Below are 20,595 nucleotides of genomic sequence, written 5' to 3' on the forward strand. Positions count from 1 at the left end.
CTCATGATAATGAGGAGCCTGAATGTTTTGAGGATGCACGACATAGTGTGCATTGGATGGCAGCCATGCAAGCTGAATTGGATTCTATTCATAAGAATCATACTTGGGATTTGGTGTCTTTGCCAGTTGGCAAGCGTGCCATTGGTACGAAATGGGTCTACAAATTGAAAAGGAATGCAGATGGATCCATAGATAAGTACAAGGCACGGCTGGTAGCTAAAGGCTACGCACAGAAAAAGGGCATTGACTATGAGGAGACCTTTGCTCCTACCTCCCGTATGACGACCATTCGGTCTATGATTGCCTTGGCTGCACATTTTGGTTGGAAAGTGCATCAGCTGGATATAAAGACTGCATTCTTACATGGGGAACTTCAGGAAGAAGTGTATGTACAGCAGCCCATTGGTTTTGCAGTTGAAGGCTCAGAAAATTTAGTATGCAAGCTGAAAAAAGCTCTATATGGTTTGAAACAAGCTCCATGAGCTTGGTACGCAAAGATAGATGCTTTCTTGCTTAGTCAGGGGTTTGTAAACAGCCCATCTGAGTCTACCCTTTATGTACATAAAGAGGGGGGATCCATGCTGATTTTGTGTCTATATGTAGACGACCTTTTGCTCACTGGAACACGTGCTGATCAGATTTCAGCATTCAAAAATAATTTACAGCAAACTTTTGACATGTCTGACTTGGGTATTTTGCACTATTACTTGGGCATCCAGTTTGTACATGATGCTAGAGGCATTGGATTATGTCAGTCAAGGTACATTGGGCAACTTCTTGAAAAGTTTGGCTTACAGGATTGCAAGCCAGTTTGTACACCCATGGAACCTGGGCTCAAACTGTCATTACATGATGACAGTGATTTGTTTGATATCCATACTTATGCTCCAGCAGTGGGATGTCTCATCTATCTATGCCACACTCGGCCAGACATACAGTTTGCCGTTTCAGTTTTGAGCAGGTACATGCATCAGCCTCGTATGTCGCATTGGCAAGCTGTGAAGCGTGTGTTTCGTTACTTGCAGGGTACTAGAGCTCTTGGATTGCTTTATGCCAAGGGGGGACCACTGCAGTTACATGCTTACAGTGACTCTGATTGGGCTGGTGATTTTGATACTCGTCACTCCACTAGTGGCAATTGTTTCTTTCTTGGCTCGTCATGCATTTCTTGGCTTAGCAAGAAACAATCCACTGTTACCACGTCGTCATGTGAATCTGAGTACAAGGCAGCCTTCACTACTGCAGTTGATACGTATGGCTTAGACGCTTACTTGCTGATTTGGATGTATCTGTTACGGAGCCTACTCCTTTATATACTGACAGTCAAAGTGCCATTGCAGTGGCACGGAACCCTGTGTTTCATGCTCGCACGAAACACATAGAGATTCACTACCACTTTGTCAGAGAGAGGCTACATGCAGGTGATATCAGCCTTGTCTACTGTCCTACCACCAGCAATGTGGCAGACATCTTCACCAAAGCTCTTCCACGAGACAAATTTGAAGCATTTCGCGATGCTTTGAATTTGACGCCCTTAGGTGGCGGATGATCCTTGTACACTTGATCACTCTTCACTCCAGGGGGGTTTGTTGGGTATCTCACACGCCTTACTTACGCCTACGCTCATATGGGAGTGTGCGGGTGATCACTAGGACACTGGGGCACTTTTTACTCTCGGTAGGAGAGGTTTTTTCCCCCAGATTATGTGTACTATTTTATATGTGCTTGTGGTGCACACTTACGGGCACTTACTGTGTTCGGGTGTGAACAGCCCCTTATAACCCTAAGGTATAAGGGTTATCATTTGTACTTTCAGCTTACACTCTATTTAGTACTATTGCATTGGGTGTCGTGCTCAACTCTGTCTCTCACTCTCACACTGTCTACTGCACTTCAGCTGCACCTCGATCCTCTCCCATCTGACACATAAAACATCTTTTGTGAGTCCATGGACTAAAGTTGGGCTAGCTTCTAAGTGATTGGAAGAGCTTTCAACTGTGAGTCAGACATTACCCATGGACTAAAGTTGGGCTAGCTTCTAAGTGATTGGAAGAGCTTTCAAAACTGTGAGTCAGACATTAACCTAGCTATTTCCTAGCAAATGAACCGCAGAGCATCCTGCTGGGAAAAATAACCTTAGCAAGTCCACAGGAAGGCCTGGACACCCAGTAAACTTGCATATTAGTGCCTACAATCCACTCTCAGAGACCTAGTTTTCTAAATGGCCTTCATTCACTAATCTGTAAACAAAACATTGCTGAAAAGAACATCAAAAACGAAGTGTTTGAAGTTGAAGCTTATGTAACTACTCAGTACCTCGATCAACACTTGACCAGAAAGGGAAGTAGATTGCCATAGAACTGTCCCATGTGAAAGTCCTTTTTACAAGAAGTTTAAGAGATATAAGACATGGCTTAGCTAGGCACAGTGAAACAACCATTTAACAAGGATTTATACAAGATGACTTGATCTGCCAGCTAAGGTGATAGGCTTTGTTTAATCCTTCTATTATCTAAGAATGCACACATCTTTCTTCCTTTTTGAAGAATCTGTGTAGAAGGTGAAAATTATTAGCCGTGACTATCAATCTTAAAGAACAATGCTTTCACAAGAAAAAATGATTGTCTGTCTATTTTTAAAGTCTAGATGCAAGCAGATCTCTAGAAGCAACATAGTAGCTGTCAGAGCACACTGCAATCATAAATGCCACAAAAACCTTGTCTACACGTTGCATTTTTGAAACAGACCTGCAAGAAACCAATTCATCAGTTGTATAGATAATGGCAATCCTTTCTTTTGAGAACGCAAAGAAGTGGCAATCCAAACCAGTCCAGTTGACATGAATACCAAAGAAATCTGCATTAAGAGTACAACAGAATTAGGTCCAGTTAGGTAGAAAATACTTTTTAGCTGCAGTTTGCCCAAAAATCCGCACACTAGAATGTGCCAATACCTGAGACAGAAAAAGCCTCCAGGATTTAATTGGTTTGTATAAAGGTCCAGATATTATAGCACGAACAGCTGGATCCGTTGGAAAAGAAAAATCCAACCAATGACTAGCAATTCCTATAGAAAGCACCATGATTCCACTGCCAACTCTGCAATTTCCTCAGCCCACAAAACTTAGCACGTAATTAAACAGAAAATTTAGCAGGTCTCCACTACGAAGACTTCATGCAGAATCACAATGACGAGCAAAGAGAGTTGAGTTTATCATCTGAGATAATGCAGCAAATGCAGAATTGAAGAATCGAATCAGTTAAAATGCATACACTTACTCATTCAGCACCACCTGAAGTGTCTAGGAAACAGAAACATGTGTGTGATTCAACCATCCACACAACTCAAAGATTTTAGCCAAGAAATATATGCATGGCACATGCACTCTATCATGTGGAAAGAGTCTAGCCAGAACCAAGCCTTAAAAAGAGAGATTATCAAATGCCCACATTATATCACATTAACCAAGGATGCCATTAAATAGGTATAGTTGAACTGTATACACCACTAGTGCTAGTTCACATGACCTTACCAAACCACCCGTGTTTTCCAACAACAACAAGGGCAAGTTTTGGTCTTGTTCTAACTCCTTGTAAAACTGAAACTTCATATTCAACAGCCTAAACCTTTTATAGAACCATCTTATCACCAATGGGACTTATTTCATTCAGTCATGCAGATAGAGAAAACTTTTATATCAGCATACTTCAGGTAGCAATTGTCCAACATAAATGCATTATGCTTTCTCAAGACTCTGAAAGTCACAAACTGTTGCAAGAAATAACACGTTTGCTGGCTATAGCCTATTAGGTACATAGCCATTCAGATTAAACAGTAGTTTGTCAAAAACCCCACAAGAAGTCTCAAAGGCTGGGATACTTACACAAAAAGAACATTCTCTGTTATTTGCACTGGCATAAGAGTAAAGCCTGAAAGGAACCAGCACGATGCCCACACAAATGCTGGGACAACAGAAGCACCCCGAGAATTGAGACGAACTACCAATGCACCCATCAACCCTACAACAAGAAAAACCAATGTGTACACCTCCCTTCTGAAGAAGCTGAGAACCTAGTGGGGACAAGAAACAGAGAGTCAACCAAACTACAGTTAATTATTATTGGAACTTAAAGCTTGGATAGCAGATTAAACTCCATTAGACACACCTCCCAGGCTTCCTCTCGTTCATTCAATCTTTCAGGAAACACATGCACTATCTAGTCATCAGCACTTGCAGATTAAGCCTGTAATACCCCATATCATGCTGGCTTTCTGATATCACACATTAGATTATTAAATTTCCCACTGCACAAAAACTAGCCAAGAGATATGTTCACAGTTTTGTAAGACAGCTTTGATATGCTTGTGCTTAAAACCTACAGGCTCAAAGACAACTGTTAAAATAGTCCAGGAGCATAACTAAGTGTTGAAACAGCTAAATATGATCAGGACTCAGAGAACTGTTCTTAGCAATGCCAATAAAGATGTGTAAGAGAAAGGAATGAAAGGGAAGCCAATATTTTTGCATGTGTACTATTAGGGAGTTCAGATTGTCAGAAGGAAGTTCCTCATGCTAGTATAAGTAAAGACTATATCGCACAACCATCCTTGAGCCTGTCTAATGTTTCATGTGTTGCTTCGTATGTCAAACTCAAAGGACGTGCAGCAGAAGAGGATATACTTATCCAGAGGGCAAAGTTGCTATCTATACTTCCATTTGTCACTATCTATACTTTCATTTGTCATCCGTCTTACAGACTGAACCAAACTGTGTTTACAAAGTATGCATCAAAGAGCTCAACAAACAACAGCAGAGTTTGTGCAGGGTTTCTGGAAGTATAACACTTATTATATAACATGATTCATTTTACACCAAGCAAAATGCATACCAGAAGCTCCAATATCATAAAGGATGCACCAAGTGCCACACAAGTTCTTGTTAGAAAGGCCACTTTTGCTGTCCGTGTAGCACCCCAAACACTGGCAAGAATGTTCAAATCACTCAAAATTTCTGTCCAGAGAAGTAAGGCAAGAGCCAAGTAGAAATGATAAAGTACTGGTGCATGTTCTATCAAAAGAACAACTGAGCAGATACCCATCAATACCATTCCAACAATTCGAACCTATTGACAACATACAGACAAAATAAAGACGTTTTAGTTCATGTCTTTCTCCTCTGATTGAAGTGTTGCAGCAGGAAAACAAATATGATGCACACATTCAATCAAAACAAGAGCAGACCACCACATTCAGCTTGAAGAAACTTGCAAAGCACCAGGTTGAGATGTTTATAATGTGGCCTGAACTAAATACACAGTGACCCCATTTGGTCTGGTTTTGACCCCCCCCATTCAGCTCAAAGAAAACTTACAAGACACCAGATTGAGATGTTTACAATGTGGCCTGAACTAAATACACAGTAACCCCATTTGGTCTTATATACAGTAACACAGTGACAACTGTTGCGCTGAAACATGTGCAGGACAACATGACCTTGTGAAAGCTATAAAACCAATTCTTGTTTTAAAGAAAGAAACTTGCCCTCACTTGACAAATGTTCAGATTACTAATGCAGAAAGGAGAAAGGCACAAGTCTCATCTTGTCCATTGAAACAATCCTACTGATTTGACAGCAGATCAGTAGTGCCAGCCCAGGGTCCAACTCAGGTCAATGCCATAACAGGTAAGTTAGATTTTACAATTGCAAGAACTTTTTCACTGTTTTCTTGAAAGAAATAAAAGCTTCTTTCACACCCAGTAAAGTTTAGCCAACTGGTACCCAAAGAATCACACGTACCTGCATTTAACCCTACATTTCTCCAACTCCCTAGTAGTTATATCTACAAACTCACTTTTAAAAGGATGTTAATGAACACGATTCTACCTCTGGTATGGGAATCACTCCTTACAAACCCTTTCATGTCCCACCTTGCTCACTGACCAACATTGGAACTTATTGAGTCCTACTTCTATGATTATTATCAACCTTAATATGGACATGATGCAGATACCATTGCAATCTTTTCTGTTCACAAACCCCATGAACATGCTCTGGTTATTCAATAGGGTGCATGGGTCTTTTGGACTTGCACGCAAACCCCTCAAGAACCCCTAGGCCCTACACAAATCAACAAGCTCTAATCAACAGAAAAAGCTGTAAAATTCAACAAGCTCTAATCAACTCTAATCAACAAAAAAAGGTCAGAGTTCTTTATGGTGAAAATCCCCTACCTTGGACATATTCTTGGTACAAGTGTGGTTAAGGCCATCCTAGAGTTGCTGCCTAATCAAGGTCACACCTGAGCTACTTCATTACCTTCCCATTTACTCTCCAGAAAACCTTTGTTTGCAACAGCTCGGGTGGTGGCATCTCTTTGACAATTTATGGGATTGAAATGCTTCTCTCTAGCTCATAATATCAAGCTTAAAAAACCGTTTCGATGTTGCAAGCATTCAAAATTTGACAAAGTAAATACCCAACACTACAAACTCACATGGGACCACTGCAGTCATAAATCAAGCTTTATGCAAACCACCCTAATTCCATAGAGATGGAAAACAATGTTTATATTCCAAAGACGGCACCCAAAACACAAGAACAGAATATGAACTGTGTCACCAAAATGAGAAAAGAACTTACTGAATTGATTCAAATGGACTCTTAATTCTCATATCCCTAGCTCTTGGAAAGGTGACCATTGCACTAGCAGTGAAGGATTTGACATTGGAGCATGTAGTGGACAAGTGTACAGGCTGTGGTATAAGGCTAGGGCAAAGGAACAATCTACACTGTGAAACTTTCATTACATTGAAAGTTTGCACCTTACAATTGAGTAACATTGAAAGTTTTGCCCAATAAGCAGCTCATTAAGGGCAATTGAGTTATTAACCAAACCTTGAGCTCAAGTTTGGTCCAATGAGCAACTCACTTATGATTAATAATCAAGTTAGTAATTAGCCCTTGATCAAAAACATAGTTGGATTAAGGACCAACTGGTTATTCATTTGGAGATTGATCTTGGCTATTTTGGGCTTTCTCTCTTATTTTTTAGAGCACTCCAAGTTTTGGAGAGTTGTAGCAACACATGGAGGGGCATGCTTGCTCATTTTTCATGATGAATAACAAGAGGAGAGTGTTTTGCAACCATTCCGAGGTGTTGGACAGCCAAGAATCAATCTCTTTTCTTCTCCTTTCTGTCTCTCCAACTGTGCAAACTCTGTTTTACAACAAATCAGAGTTAGGGTTTGCTGTTCACAACAGATCAATGGCTAAGTTTGCAAAAAAAAAAAAAGAGAGGCCATTTTGGGTGTGGAATTGCTTGCTGAGGCATTCCAACCAAAACCCACAAATTGCCCCTTGTTTTGGATCACCAAATTATTGAAGATTCAGGGAACATTAGGAAACATGTACTCGTACACACAAGTCTGATTTTCCAGCCATTGAAGCATTAAATCCAGCATCCAATCTCAAGGCAAATGCATATCAGAGATTAGGGTTTATGGAAAGCAAGTTTATAGGTCTGAAATACTTCAATTTGAGCAATGACTTGTGAAGGTGCATCGGTTAGGGAAAAGCTCTAAGATTGTTGGACAATCGTGGCTAATGCCTCATTCGACAAATTGGATTGGTTTGGGACTCGGATTCATATGAATTCCTCATTGATTGCAATGTAGCAGCAATGAGACACCATGGATGCACTTTTCAATGTCATGTTGGTTAACATTGGAGCGATTGCAGCTTTGTATGCTTAAAGACACATTGGTTTGAGTCTCTAATTGAGACAGAATCAAGCCTCCTTGGTTGAAGGTTGGTGATAGAGACTGAGGACATAGCAATTGGACTAAAATTTGAATTTGGTCCATTGAAGAGCCATACACACGAGGAATCATTAGTAAAAGAGTGTAGGTCTGTGACAACCATTTTGATCGCACAAGCAGGTCACATGTGGTTTGTATAAAGGTTCATCTTCAATATTAAGGAAATACCAAAAGGGGCACTCACCTTGAGGGTCAATCTCGTGTCGTCTACTCTTAGCTCTTAGTTTCTTTGTGTCATTTAATTTCTTTGCTGAATTGAATAGTGTGTGTGCTGTAAGTTCATGTTCACTGCCCTATAGATAAGGACTACAACCCAGTTTCAAGGAACCATTGCAGGGAACATCACCATCTTTTCCTAAGGGGGTGAGTTGTGGTTGTCTCAAGGTGCACATACAAGTTTTGGCTTGCTGTAATTCAGTGTACAGCAGTGAATTTCTGGAGATTCAGCAAAGATGTCTCATAGGAAAAGATGTGACGACAACTCATTATCCTCTACTACGGAGTGGTTAGTGCATGGTGCAGGTTCAATTGAAGGTTATGTCAATGTTAAACAGTAGCACACTAATGCAACTAATACAACACAAGTGAATGTATGTCCTTCTAGTGGAACTTCCAAGTCACCCAAGGAAGACGATACAAATGCAAAGCTTCAGGTTAATTTGATAAAGGCAGTGAATGCATTGTCATAGGTTGCTTCAACACCCAAAAATTTATAATGTAATGCTTGAACCTCAAAAGTCAAAGCACAAGAAGAGGCATTTGCATTCTGGACATGCTAGAAGAGCACATGGGCAGCAGCCGCTATCTGTACCGTTTAATGGTCTCAAGTTCTTTGTGTCATTTATTTTCTTTGCTACATTGAATTGTGTGCACTGTAAGTTTACGTTCACAGCCCTATACATCACCAAATATATGGGCTAGTTTCAAAACATAAGACTGGGATATGTGGCAGCACCACAGCTGAACATAGGGCTGATACACGCATAGCAACACAAGTGCATGATTGTATTAGAGTGTGGAGGCTGGCTACATATGAGCAGCATGATGGTCAATCAGGGACAGCATGTGAAGAAGGGGCAGCTTAACTACCACTTCCAAGAGGGCAAGAGCATTAGCACATGAACAGCCACTAACAGTGATTAGGACCAAAGGCCTTGGGAATCTACATCATGTATGTTGGGTATCAAGCTCGTGTGTGGCTCATAGGCTAAGGAGGGGGAAGCCCATGATGAGAGAGAAAAGAGAAGAAAGAGAGACACCAAGAGACAGAAAGAGAGAGAGAGAGAGAATATCGGCTCCATAAGCATCTCCCTGCCCTTGTGCACCCTCTCCAGTATGGTTTCATTAAGGGCCGAAATATTCTACACAATGTTTTGAATGCCCAATTGGCCATTGATTATGCCAGGCATTCTAATCAAGAGGTAGTATTGATTCAACTGGACCTGGAAAAGGCTTTTGACTATCTGGACTGGTCTTTCGTTGCTGAACTTATGTCTGCTATGGGCTTTGGTGCTCGGATGTCTCGCCTAATCTACACCATTAGTGCTGCGGCGTCTTCGCGAGTCATGCTGAACGGAGGTGTTACTGAGCCATTTGTCCTTGCCCGTTCTGTCAGACAGGGGTGCCCTTTGAGCCCTTTATTCTTTGCCCTTGCGACACATCCAGTTCTTTCCATGTTATCACATATGGCCGCCTCTTCTCAGTTGGCCGGACTGTCGCTTCCTACAGGACAGCACTTCATTAGCCAATCCCTGGCGGATGATACCTTTATGATTTTGTGTGCGGACAAGGACAACCTTCGAAAAGCATTGGATGTTTGGGGTCTCTTTGGTCAGGCATCAAGCCTTCGTATCAATGCGCTCAAATCAGCCATTCTAAGCTGCACGGAGTCGGATTTGCAGTCCTTGGACTGGCAGGGTCTGGTTGTTCCTCGTGGCTCCATTGTCCGGCATCTTGGATACCCTTTGGGTGTTGATGTTCCCCCAAAGCAGCTTCTGCAGTGGATTTCTCAGAAAATGGTGGCTAAGTTTATGTATTGGAAGTCTCAGGCCTGGCCCTTCCATGTTCGCCTCAAAGTAGCCCAGATAATTATGATGCCCATGCTCACATATTTCTTACCATTGTTGCCCTGGACTACTACGACTCTGAATGCTCTTACTCAGTCTATTCGCTTCATGCTATGGAAGGACTCATTGCATGCAGGTATTTCCTGGATCTCGTGGTTGCATGTGTGCACCCCCAAACGCATGGGTGGCGGAGCTATTTTAGATGCCCAAACTCACATGCAGGCACTTCGTTGGTCTCTTTTCCGCGCCATGTGCTCGGATCATCATCCGTGGGTCGCTATAGCCCGTTATTTCCTTGAGGGCCATGGGCTTCTGCATGGCAATACCCAAATCCGGAGTTCTTGGTGGAATGTTCTTAATGCTGATTCGCGGTTCTCTAGTTCTTCTTCATCGCTGCTTACTCATTTGGTATGTTCCTGGAAACACGTCCTTCAAAAGGCTCAGTGGCATCCAACGGAGGATCGCTTGGCTACTAACTCTTTTCAATTGGAATTACTGGCAGCCTCGCGTTTACTTTCGTGGGACGAGAATGAATCTGAGAGAGCTCTTGCACAAAAAGCTGAATAGATTGATGTGATAGATTTTGATGAAAGTACAATGGTTAGAGCCCACAGTAATCAAAAAACACATTTCATCTTGGCACAAATGCGAAACCCCAAGACCAGTGAAATGTTTCATTTCATTTCACGAAACGGGGTCGCAAAACAAAACTTTTAAGGTGAGTTTTTCAATCCAAAATAAAAAAGGTTCTGGGGTACATTTTGTCTCAAACCATCCTACGGCTATCGAGAGACATTCATTCTGAATTGCACAACCCGCCTACTTCGTCTCAACTCTAACCTGTTCAGCCGTATTCCCCATCGCCCACAGCCATGGCCACCTCCTTCATCACTTTGTCCTTCAGCCACCACCTCCTTCATTGCTTTCTCCTTCCTCCTCCAACCACCACCTCCTCCATCACTCTCTCCTCCCACTCCATCGCTTTCTACTTCTCCTCCATCTCTTTTGACTTCTCTTTCTACTCTTTCTCCTCCATTTCTCTCTTTTTCTCTCTTTCTCTTCCAAGTTCTACCTCTTGCCCTTTCTCATTTTTCTACACCTTAAGGCTTCAAAGTTCGAGTTGGATTTTCATGGCTCCTCACTTTTACCTCAAATGTTTGGGAGGATACCTTGTTCGTCCACCACTATGGAACATGCGGAACAAAAATTGTGGTTTCTATGTTTTGTGGAGACACATTGTGGGGGAGTTCTACTCAGCCAAGAGTGCATTTCACATAAACAATGAGCAAGAGTGGACAGGGCTTCAAGAGAGTACCCCAAGGGTATTTTCTTAGCACATGGCAGTACACAAGAAAAATTGGTCGAGTTAGCAGTCACTCTTAAAAAGGCCTTTGACCTTGCAACAAATTGCAGAAAGAATGGGAAGAGGCAAACCGGAATCACTTGAGTGCGGGTGCAAACTCAAGTCAAGATAGATGGAATGATAACAAAGACACTCCAAGCTCTTCCAATATGCCAACAAGTACACAAGCATCACGACCATCCGATTGCGCGATTGGTGTCTCTTTACCAACAGATTCCATTGCTGTTGATCATGAGGTAACATATACACTTGCTAGTACTAGTTCTTCTCTTGCATGTGAGGGTATCTCTCTTATTGGTGAGGACACATCTCTACATACTAGGCCCTCACAAGGCTTGGCTTGCCAATCAAGAAAGAGAGGCACAAAAGGCAATCAAAGCATCTTGCAAGCATGCTTTGCTCCAAGGCTAAAGCAAGAGGCTCAAGAGTCGATTGACTAAGCATAGGTTCTTCTACCAATGCAACTTTGCATTCAACATTGCTCAAGTGCTAGCTTATACTAAGTTCTATAATGCATTGGTTGCCATAGTTGTAGTAGGAGCTACTCGCTTACATCCGTTAAGCTCAGAGTCTCTAAAGACCATTCACTTGAGTTATATTCAAAATGAATTGATTGGATTAAAGTCATATTGGCATCGATATGGCTGTAACATTGTATCCAATGGATGGAGTGATAGGATAAGTGGTAAATTGTACTTACTCAATGCTTTTTTCTAATAATTTTGCATTCTGCTCTTTCTATTTTTAATTTTCAAGTACACAAAATCATTAATTACTAGCTATTGATAACAAGAAGAGGCCGATACTCCCCTCATCGCTCTGCTGCCGAAGTCTCCAGAATATCCACCAAGGCCGACTCAACAGGTGAAGCCAATGGTGACACAATCTCCTCCTCCACTGAGGGTGAAGCCTCAATAGGCAAAGGCTCTGAAGGCACTCAAGCAAGTGCCCAACTGTCACCAAATCTCCAAGAATGGGATACTCAACACCCACCACTACAAATAGAAACTCCAAGAACCAAACATCTCGACCTGTGTACACCTCCCAAGAAGCAAGATCATAAAGTATGTATCCTTGGAACTGCGAGCTATATTCCATAAACACCTATTTCTTAGAAGCCGGCTCAAACTTATCCCTATTCTTCTTCGGGATGTGAACATAGACATCACACCCGAACACCCTAAAATAAGAGACATCCGGCTTCTATCCAAAATAAGCCTCAAAACCGGTCATACCAACCACGATTGAGATAGGGGATCAATTGAGGATGTGGACAATGGTGACCACTACTTTTGCCCAAAGACAATGAGGGTCTGCCAACACTCCATCATATTCCACACCATCTCAATCACACTGTGATTCTTCCACTCCAATATGCCATTCTCCTGAGGGATATTTGTGTTGGCAAACACCTGGTGAATGCCATGATTTGCACAAAAACAAGTTAGCTCTTGGGGGACAAACTCCCCTCCCTTGTGAATATGCACAGTCTTGAGTTCCTTGCCAGACCTATTCTCTTCAAAGATCAACCAATCCTTAAAAATATGAATGCTTTGAACCTCAAGGCCAAGAAAAAAGACCATGTCATCCTGCCAAAATCATCAACAATGAGCATGAAATACAAACTCCCCTTAAGGCACTCCGTCCTCATGGGTCTGTTAGCGATCAGATTCCCTAGCTGTACAGGCGCCTGGTCGGACTGACCAGTCGGACAGCCACGTGGCAGTCCGACCTGTACCGATCAGTCGGCTGCATTTAATGCAGCTGACCTGCTTTTTCTGGGCGCATGCTTTCTGGCTATTTATAGCCGACATTCTGCATAGTTTTCTATACTTCTGTTTGCAGATTACAGGCTGGAGATCGTGCAGACTGCAGCGTACTTCGAGGTGAACAGCAGGTCGCATCGTCGAGGTGGAGACACGCAGTCCCGCACACTGCGCCCGTGTACATATCTGCATATCTTTGTATACAGCACACTTGATACAGCAGATCTTCATCTTCCACTGTCTCTTTCTCTCTCTCTCTTCTCTCTGCGTTCACTCTCTCTCTCAGTCTTGGTCCCACGCTTCCGCATCGCTGCACTCTGACATGGTATCAGAGCAGTGAAGAAGGGCTGACTGAGTGAAGAACCTACCTGAAGAGATTCCATCGCGACACAAGGCTGCATTTCCAGCATTCGAGGGCGAGCGGGAGGGCTGCGCATCAGAACAAAGCTGAAGCGAGCGTGGGCGCGCAGGAAAGGAGTCCAGTTGGTGGATTTGCTGCTGTTTACTGCTGTTTGAAGAGGAGGAAGGCTGAGTTTTCAGCTTTCAAGTGCAGGTTTTACTTTTTTCATCGCCTCCGGCGGGTGAAGAAGGTTCGGGACGCGGAAGAAAGAGCCCTAGCAAGCTGCGTTTTCACAGTCAGAGGGGGCTGCTTTTGCATTTGTGAAGGCATTACAGGTGAAGACGTCTACAGAGATTGACTTAGAGTTCTAGACGATCATGGATCGGAAGGTGCCTGTCTTACTGGCTGTTCCTGCAGATCAAAAGCTCGATGGCGACAGTTACCGCATCTGGCGCGTGATGATGTTGGCCATCCTTGAGTCTTGCGATTTGGCGGAGCTTGTACAGGAGGAGATTGACCGGCCCTCGGTGAGAGATGAGTCCAAACTCTCTTCCAATGCTCGTGCGGAGTTGGCCAAGGCACAATCTCACTGGGACAAACTAAATGCCCGGATTTGTTCTTTTCTTTTTCTGTCTTGTACTACAGCCATGATAGCCCACATAGAGCATTGACGGTGGCTCGGGAGATATGGCTGGAGCTTGACCAGATGTATAACCGGATGACCCTTATGAAGCGGGTTTCTTTGGAGGTGCAGTTGCGAACCTTGTCCGTGAACAAGTCTTCTTCGTTGCGGGAGCACATCAACAAGCTTAGACAGCTTCAGATGCGGGTTCAGAATGCAGGGAAGCCGATTTCCTCCGAAGACATGGCGATCACACTCTTGTCCCACTTGCCGCCACAATTCGGTGCTTTCTACTCCGCCCTTATTGCTTCGAGGCGTGAGTCTACTCTTCGGTGGGAAGAGCTGGTTCCTATGGTCTTGGACCAAGAGGAACAACTGAAGGGACAGCATGCTTCCAAGTCCAAAGCTTTGACAGGTCAAGCCTCTCAAAAGAAGGAGAAGGACCGAAAGAAGGAGGAGGACAACAAGTCAAAGAAGGACAAGGAAAAAGAATCCACATGCCATATTTGTGGTAAGACCGGCCATTGGAAGAAGGATTGCCCTGACAAAGACAAGAAGGACACCAACAAGAAGGACTCGAAGGATTCTGGAGCGGTGGCTGCACCCTCATCAGCTGCGTTTCTTCATCTAGCAGTCATTGAGGACTCTACACCGAAGGCTTCTGATGCTGCGATGACAGCCCCCCAGGCTCAAGAGTGGATCGCTGACAGTGGTGCCTCCCGTCACATGACTTCTTCATCACTTGGTGTTGCCCAGTTGCGACCTTCGCGTGGGCAGATTCTCATCGGAGATAGCTCTTCGATGTCTATTGCAGGACGGGGTGAGATGCAGCTTATTCCAGATGGACGTGGTGGTACTCATACCTCAGAGGTCTTGCATGTGCCAAGTTTAGGGTATCATCTACTTTCGGTTCATAAGATTTGTTCACTTGGACTTTTGGTGGAGTTTGACAGTGATTTGGTGCGAGTCCTTGATCGTGGGTCAAGGAAGGTTCTCTCATCAGGATATGAGGAGAACGGCATCTACAAATTGACGTCTTCTACCGCTCTCCCTACTCTTCTTCTTATCTCTCAGACACAGTCAGAGCTATGGCATACTCGGTTTGGTCACCTCAACTATGATTATCTTCGGAGGGTGTCACGTGGACAGCTTGTTCGAGGGTTGCCGGACATAGTGGTGAGCCAGCAGCCATGCATCTCCTGCATTCGTGGGAAGCAGGATAGGGATGCGATTCCCAACAAAGCTTCGCAGCGGTCTACTTCCCGGATGGAGCTTGTATCTACGGATCTTTGTGGCCCTATGAGGAACGAGTCCTTGAAAGGAAGCTCGTACTTCATGTTGATCGTAGATGACTACAGCAGGATGACTTCGGCCTATTTTTTGGCGTTGAAGTCGAAAGCTTTCTCCCACTTCAAGGATTGGCTTCTCTTTGAGGAGAACCGATCGGGCCGGCGATTAAAGACCTTGCGATCCGACAAGGGTGGTGAATTTGTTTCTAATGAGTTTGCTCGTTTGTGTGCAGATAAAGGCATTCACCAGGAGTTTGCTAACACTAACACTCCTCAAGAAAATGGCATTCTTGAACGGAAGAACCGAAGTGTGATCGAGATAGCGCGCACCATGATGGAGCACTGACAGACACCTCAGTTTCTGTGGGCCGAGGCTGTGGCTACTGCAGTCCACATCCTTAACCGATCCCCCATTTCGGCCATTGATGGGATGACACCTTTTGAGGCTTACTTTGGGACTAAGCCTGATGTTTCTTATTTCAGGGTTTTTGGGTGTGATGCCTATGTTCACATTCCCAAGACTCATCGTGATAAATTTGAAGCAGCTTCTCGAAGAAAGTTGTTTGTTGGCTACAGCTCTCAGTCCCAAGGCTATCGTTTGTATGATCCCGTCAAGCGGGATGTGTACACCAGTCGAGATGTGCGGTTCGTTGAGATTTCGGCCGTAGCAACGGGTGAGAAGCATCCCATTCTTGGAGATCCAGGGGAGAATTGGGCTCCCGAGACAGTTCCTTTGGAGCCAACGCCTTTTGATTCTGATTTTGTTTCCGATACAGAGTCTACTGTTCCACCGGTCACCCCCGAGGAGTTACCACCGGTGGATATCCCAGAGTCTTCAGCTGATGGAGAGAGATGAGAAGAGGTCCGGCCTCCTCCTCGATGGGCTCGTGACACACTCCGAGATTCAGGGATCGAGGGGGTCCCTGAGGAGTGGGGACCGCAGGATGGTTCGCGGCGGTCATGGAGGCACCAGGCACATTCTACGGAGCTTGTTTGCTCTAACTATTGTTTGATGACCCGTGTTATGCAAGATCGAGAGCCCACCTCCGTGAAGGAGGCTTTACAGTCCGCACCATGGAAGAAAGCTATGGAAGCCGAGTTGGAGGCTATTGAGACGAATGGCACTTGGTATCTCGTGCCTCGCCCCTCGAATAAGAAGGTGATTGACGTCAAATGGGTCTTCAAGACCAAGTGCCTTACCGATGGTTCTTTGGACAAGCACAAGGCTCACCTTGTTGCTAAAGGTTTTGCACAGCGCCCAGGGATTGATTGTCATGATACTTTTGCCCCCACTGCTCGTATGGCGACTATTCGAGCTGTTCTTGCCCTGGCTGGCCATAGGAGATGGCTTGTCTACCAGTTGGATGTGAAGTCAGCTTTCCTCAATGGTGATTTGAAGGAGGAGATCTATGTAGAGCAGCCTCTTGGCTTTGGATCTTCAGATGGGCAAGTCTACAGGTTAAAGAAGGCTTTGTATGGCCTCAAGCAGGCTCCCCGTGCATGGAACGAGAAGATTGACTCGTTCCTTCAGTCACAGTTGGGATATCGGCGTTCCAAGGCCGATCCGCAGCTTTATGTACACACTTCCGAGGCTGGTTGTGTGCTTTTTGTGTTGTATGTTGATGATTTGATTGTCACAGGTGATCATGCACAGAAGGTCAAAGAGACGAAGGCAGCTTTACATCAGGCGTTCGAGATGACGGACTTCGGTCTACTCCACTTCTTCTTGGGCCATAAGATTTATCAGTCTCAGAGAGGGATTTTCATCTCTCAACAGAGATATGTATAGGAGCTCTTGGTTTCTTTTGCGATGAAGGATTGTCTGACCATTTCTACTCCTATGGATCCGAACTGGAAGGCCACTTCACATTCAAATTCTCCCTTGGCGGATGCTTCCCGCTACCATCAGTTGATTGGATCATTGATTTGGCTCCTCAACACTCGTGTTGATCTTTGTTTTGTTGTTGGTCTCTTGGCGGGGTTCATGAGTGAACCTCAGACGGTGCATTGGCAAGCTGCTCAGAGGATACTTCGGTTTCAGGGAGGCATCTGACTTAGGGCTTCATTATCCAGCAGGCACAGGTGGTTCAAATCTTGTACTTGCAGGTTGGAGCGACTCGGATTGAGCTGGCGATGTGGACCACAGGCGGTCTACTACAGGCTATTGTTTTACCTTGGGTGCAGGATTATCTCATGGAGTAGCAAGAAGCAGCCCATGGTAGCCCTTTCGTCTATACTGAGGCGGAGTATCAGGCCGCGTCTTCCACCACATGTGAGGCTGTGTGGCTTTGGAGATTGTTGGAGGAGCTTGGCTGCCCCCAGACTCGTCCTACTTTGCTGCAATGCGACAATGAGAGTTGCATTGCCTTGGCACAGAATCATGTTTTCCATGCCCGGACGAAGCACATAGAGATCCAGTACCACTTCATCAGGGAGAAGCTTCTGGATGAGACCATCGCTGTGGAGTACTGCAAGACGGAGGACAATCTTGCAGATTTGTTTACGAAGGCGCTTCCCCAGGCTCTACTTCGGAGACATGCCAGATCCCTCAGGCTTCTGCCCCATCCAAGCTCTGAGAGGGGGTGTTAGCGATCAGATTCCCTGGCCGTACAGACGCCTGGTTGGACTGACCAGTCGGACAGCCACGTGGCAGTCCGACCTGTACCGATCAGTCGGCTGCATTTAATGCAGCCGACCTGCTTTTTCTGGGCGCATGCTTTCTGGCTATTTATAGCCAACATTCTGCACACTTTTCTATACTTCTGTTTGCAGATTACAGGCTGGAGATTGTGCAAACTGCAGTGTACTTCAAGGTGAACAGCAGGTTGCATCGTCGAGGTGGAGACACGCAGTCCCGCGCACTGCGCCCGTGTACATATCTGCATATCTTTGTATACAGCACACTTGATACAGCAGATCTTCATCTTCCACTGTCTCTTTCTCTCTCTCTCTTCTCTCTGCATTCACTCTCTCTCTCAGTCTTGGTCCCATGCTTCCGCATCGCTGCACTCTAACAGGGTCCACAACATAAGACTATTGAAACAAGCTCCAAGGGCCCCTTAGCCCGTCATGAAGCCTTGCTGGGCATTGCATCACTATGCTGCTTGCCACGAATACAAGAGACACATGGTGGTTGGCTCACCCCAATCTCTAGCAATCCACATACCAGTTGACCACAAGCTGCCTTCCGAAGATACCCATAGTTGAGGTGGCCAAACCGAGCACCCCAAAGCTTGATCTAAGCCTTTGAAGAAAAAAGAAAAGAAGAAAAGACAGAAGAACACCCCATCTTGTAGACTCCATTCTCCTCATGTCCTACACAAAGAACCTATCCAGATAAACCATCAAGAACTCGGAAGGAGTCCTTATCAAACTCAACTCTCAAACCAAGAGCATAAATCTTGCTCAGTGAAAGGAGATGACACCCTAGACCACGCACATAGAGCACATCTAATGTGTGAGCACTACCTTGCCCATTCGAAATCACCTGCATATCACCCTTGCCTTAGATGGGGACCAAAGAACTATCACCTATACGGATTTTCCCATGCATCAGACGCATACGAGTAATCCCATCAGAAGGAGTCATGTGACAAGAAGCACCATTGTCCACAATCCACTCATGAGACTGTAGGGCCATCATGACTATATCAAGGGCCATTGGAGGAACATCCTCTATAACCTCCAAATCGAGGAAGGCGACCGATGAAGAAGCAGCCACCGCTCCTAAGTTCTTTATAGTCTTCTCCTTCTTAGTGTCCTTCTTATCCTTGTCAGGTCGATCTTTCTTCCAATGACCTATCTTGCCATAGATGTGACAAGTAGACTCCTTGGCTTTGTCACGTTTGGACTTCTCATCCTTCTTCTTCTTATTGTTATTCTTCCCCTTCTGTTGGGAAGACTAATCGGTGAAAGCCTCCAACTTGGGAGCATTCTCACCTTTGAGTTGTTCCTCTTGGTCCAAGACTATAGAAACCAACTCCTCCCACTTAAGGGTTTTTGTCTGCTCTGAAGCAATCAAGGCGGAGTAGATGCATTGAATCAGGGCGGTAACTACGAAAGAAGAGTTATCACCATGTCCTCTGAGGTAATCGCCTTCCCTACATTCTAGACCAGCATCTGCAATTGCCGAAGCTTATTCACATGCTCCTGCATAGAAAAAGACTTGTTAGGACTCAAAGCCCTCATCTGAACCTCCACAGATACCCGCTTTATCACGATCATTAAACAATGCATTTGATCTAGCTCCAACCATATCTCCCGAGCCACGGTCAAGTACTCGATGTGAGCAATGATGACTGGAGCAAGAAAGAAAGACGAAAGAACAAATGCCGACATTCAATTTGTCCCAACGTGCCTATACCTTCATCAACTCGGCTTTCTCATCTACAAAAACCTTGCAAGCATCATAGGCTATAAGACGGTCTATAGCCTTAGTCACGAGCTCCACCAAATCATAAGACTCTAGTATGGCAAGCATCATTACGCACCAAATGTGGTAATTCTCCCCACCAAGCTTTTGATTTGAAGAAAGAGCCAACAACACAAGGACCTTATGGTCCATAATAGCTTGAAACTAAGCATCAATTTCGATCAACGTAGTAAATGGAATGGCCTACACAAAAACAAGGGTAGACCCCCTCTGACCGCGTGCATGGTGCTTGCTACAGCTTCCACCACTTGTCCTCAAAGAGTTGCACCCCCCGAAGGCAATGGAAACTCAAAATCTGCAACAAAAGGCTGCAAACACGGCCTTTCCTCCTTCACCAACAGCAAGGACCTGCAAAAAACAGCAACTTCACTCCTCCGTGCGTACTTGTTCACCTCAACCTCCAAAGGCTAAAAATGCAAATTTTTATTGCAAAAAATCCTCCCGATCAGGCCTATCCACGATCAACCAGTCCTTCTACACTGCTTTAATACCATCTTAGAGTGCAACGAATACACGGAAACGTATGAACAAGACTAAAAGACAATGAATACAAGAGAAGAGGGAGAGAGAAAAGAGAAAGAAGAACACAGAAAGGTGTAGTCAATAAATGCTGAAATGAAGAGGGTAAATGTACAAGGGCTATCGATGTATATCCTCTAGCAGGATCTCTCTCACCAACACCTCAAAGACTAAGTGATGGGGGCAAGCTGCCACTGGGGCATAAATAGCATGAAACAAAGCAATAAAATAATGCAGACAGCCAGAAAACTAGATAACCTGATCATAAATATTGCCATCTTATCATAAATGAATAAAATAATCAATGATAACCATCTTGGATGCCACGTGGCATAATTGCTTGCTTGATAAGGTGCCCATACACTGTGACTGCTGAAAAT

General features: G+C 44.5%; 1 protein-coding gene across 3 annotated transcripts in view; it reads right to left on the reverse strand.

The window, feature by feature from the left end:
- LOC148041815 (sulfatase and phosphatidylinositolglycan class N domain-containing protein) overlaps positions 1-20,595 on the reverse strand; it is a 118,876-nt gene that overhangs the window by 40,750 nt on the left and 57,531 nt on the right. For all 3 annotated transcript variants that reach the window (XM_087682750.1, XM_087682758.1, XM_087682741.1), the window contains 4 exons: positions 4,890-5,123; positions 3,884-4,071; positions 2,954-3,098; positions 2,748-2,856 (listed from right to left, as the gene is read on the reverse strand). In XM_087682750.1, the coding sequence (XP_087538876.1) occupies positions 2,748-2,856; positions 2,954-3,098; positions 3,884-4,071; positions 4,890-5,123 (676 nt within the window). The remainder of the gene's footprint in view (positions 1-2,747; positions 2,857-2,953; positions 3,099-3,883; positions 4,072-4,889; positions 5,124-20,595) is intronic.

The sequence above is a fragment of the Lygodium microphyllum genome, chromosome 1 (genome assembly GCF_053477565.2).
Source record: "Lygodium microphyllum isolate KBCC chromosome 1, Lygodium_microphyllum_v1.1.10, whole genome shotgun sequence".
Lineage (NCBI taxonomy): Eukaryota > Viridiplantae > Streptophyta > Polypodiopsida > Schizaeales > Lygodiaceae > Lygodium > Lygodium microphyllum.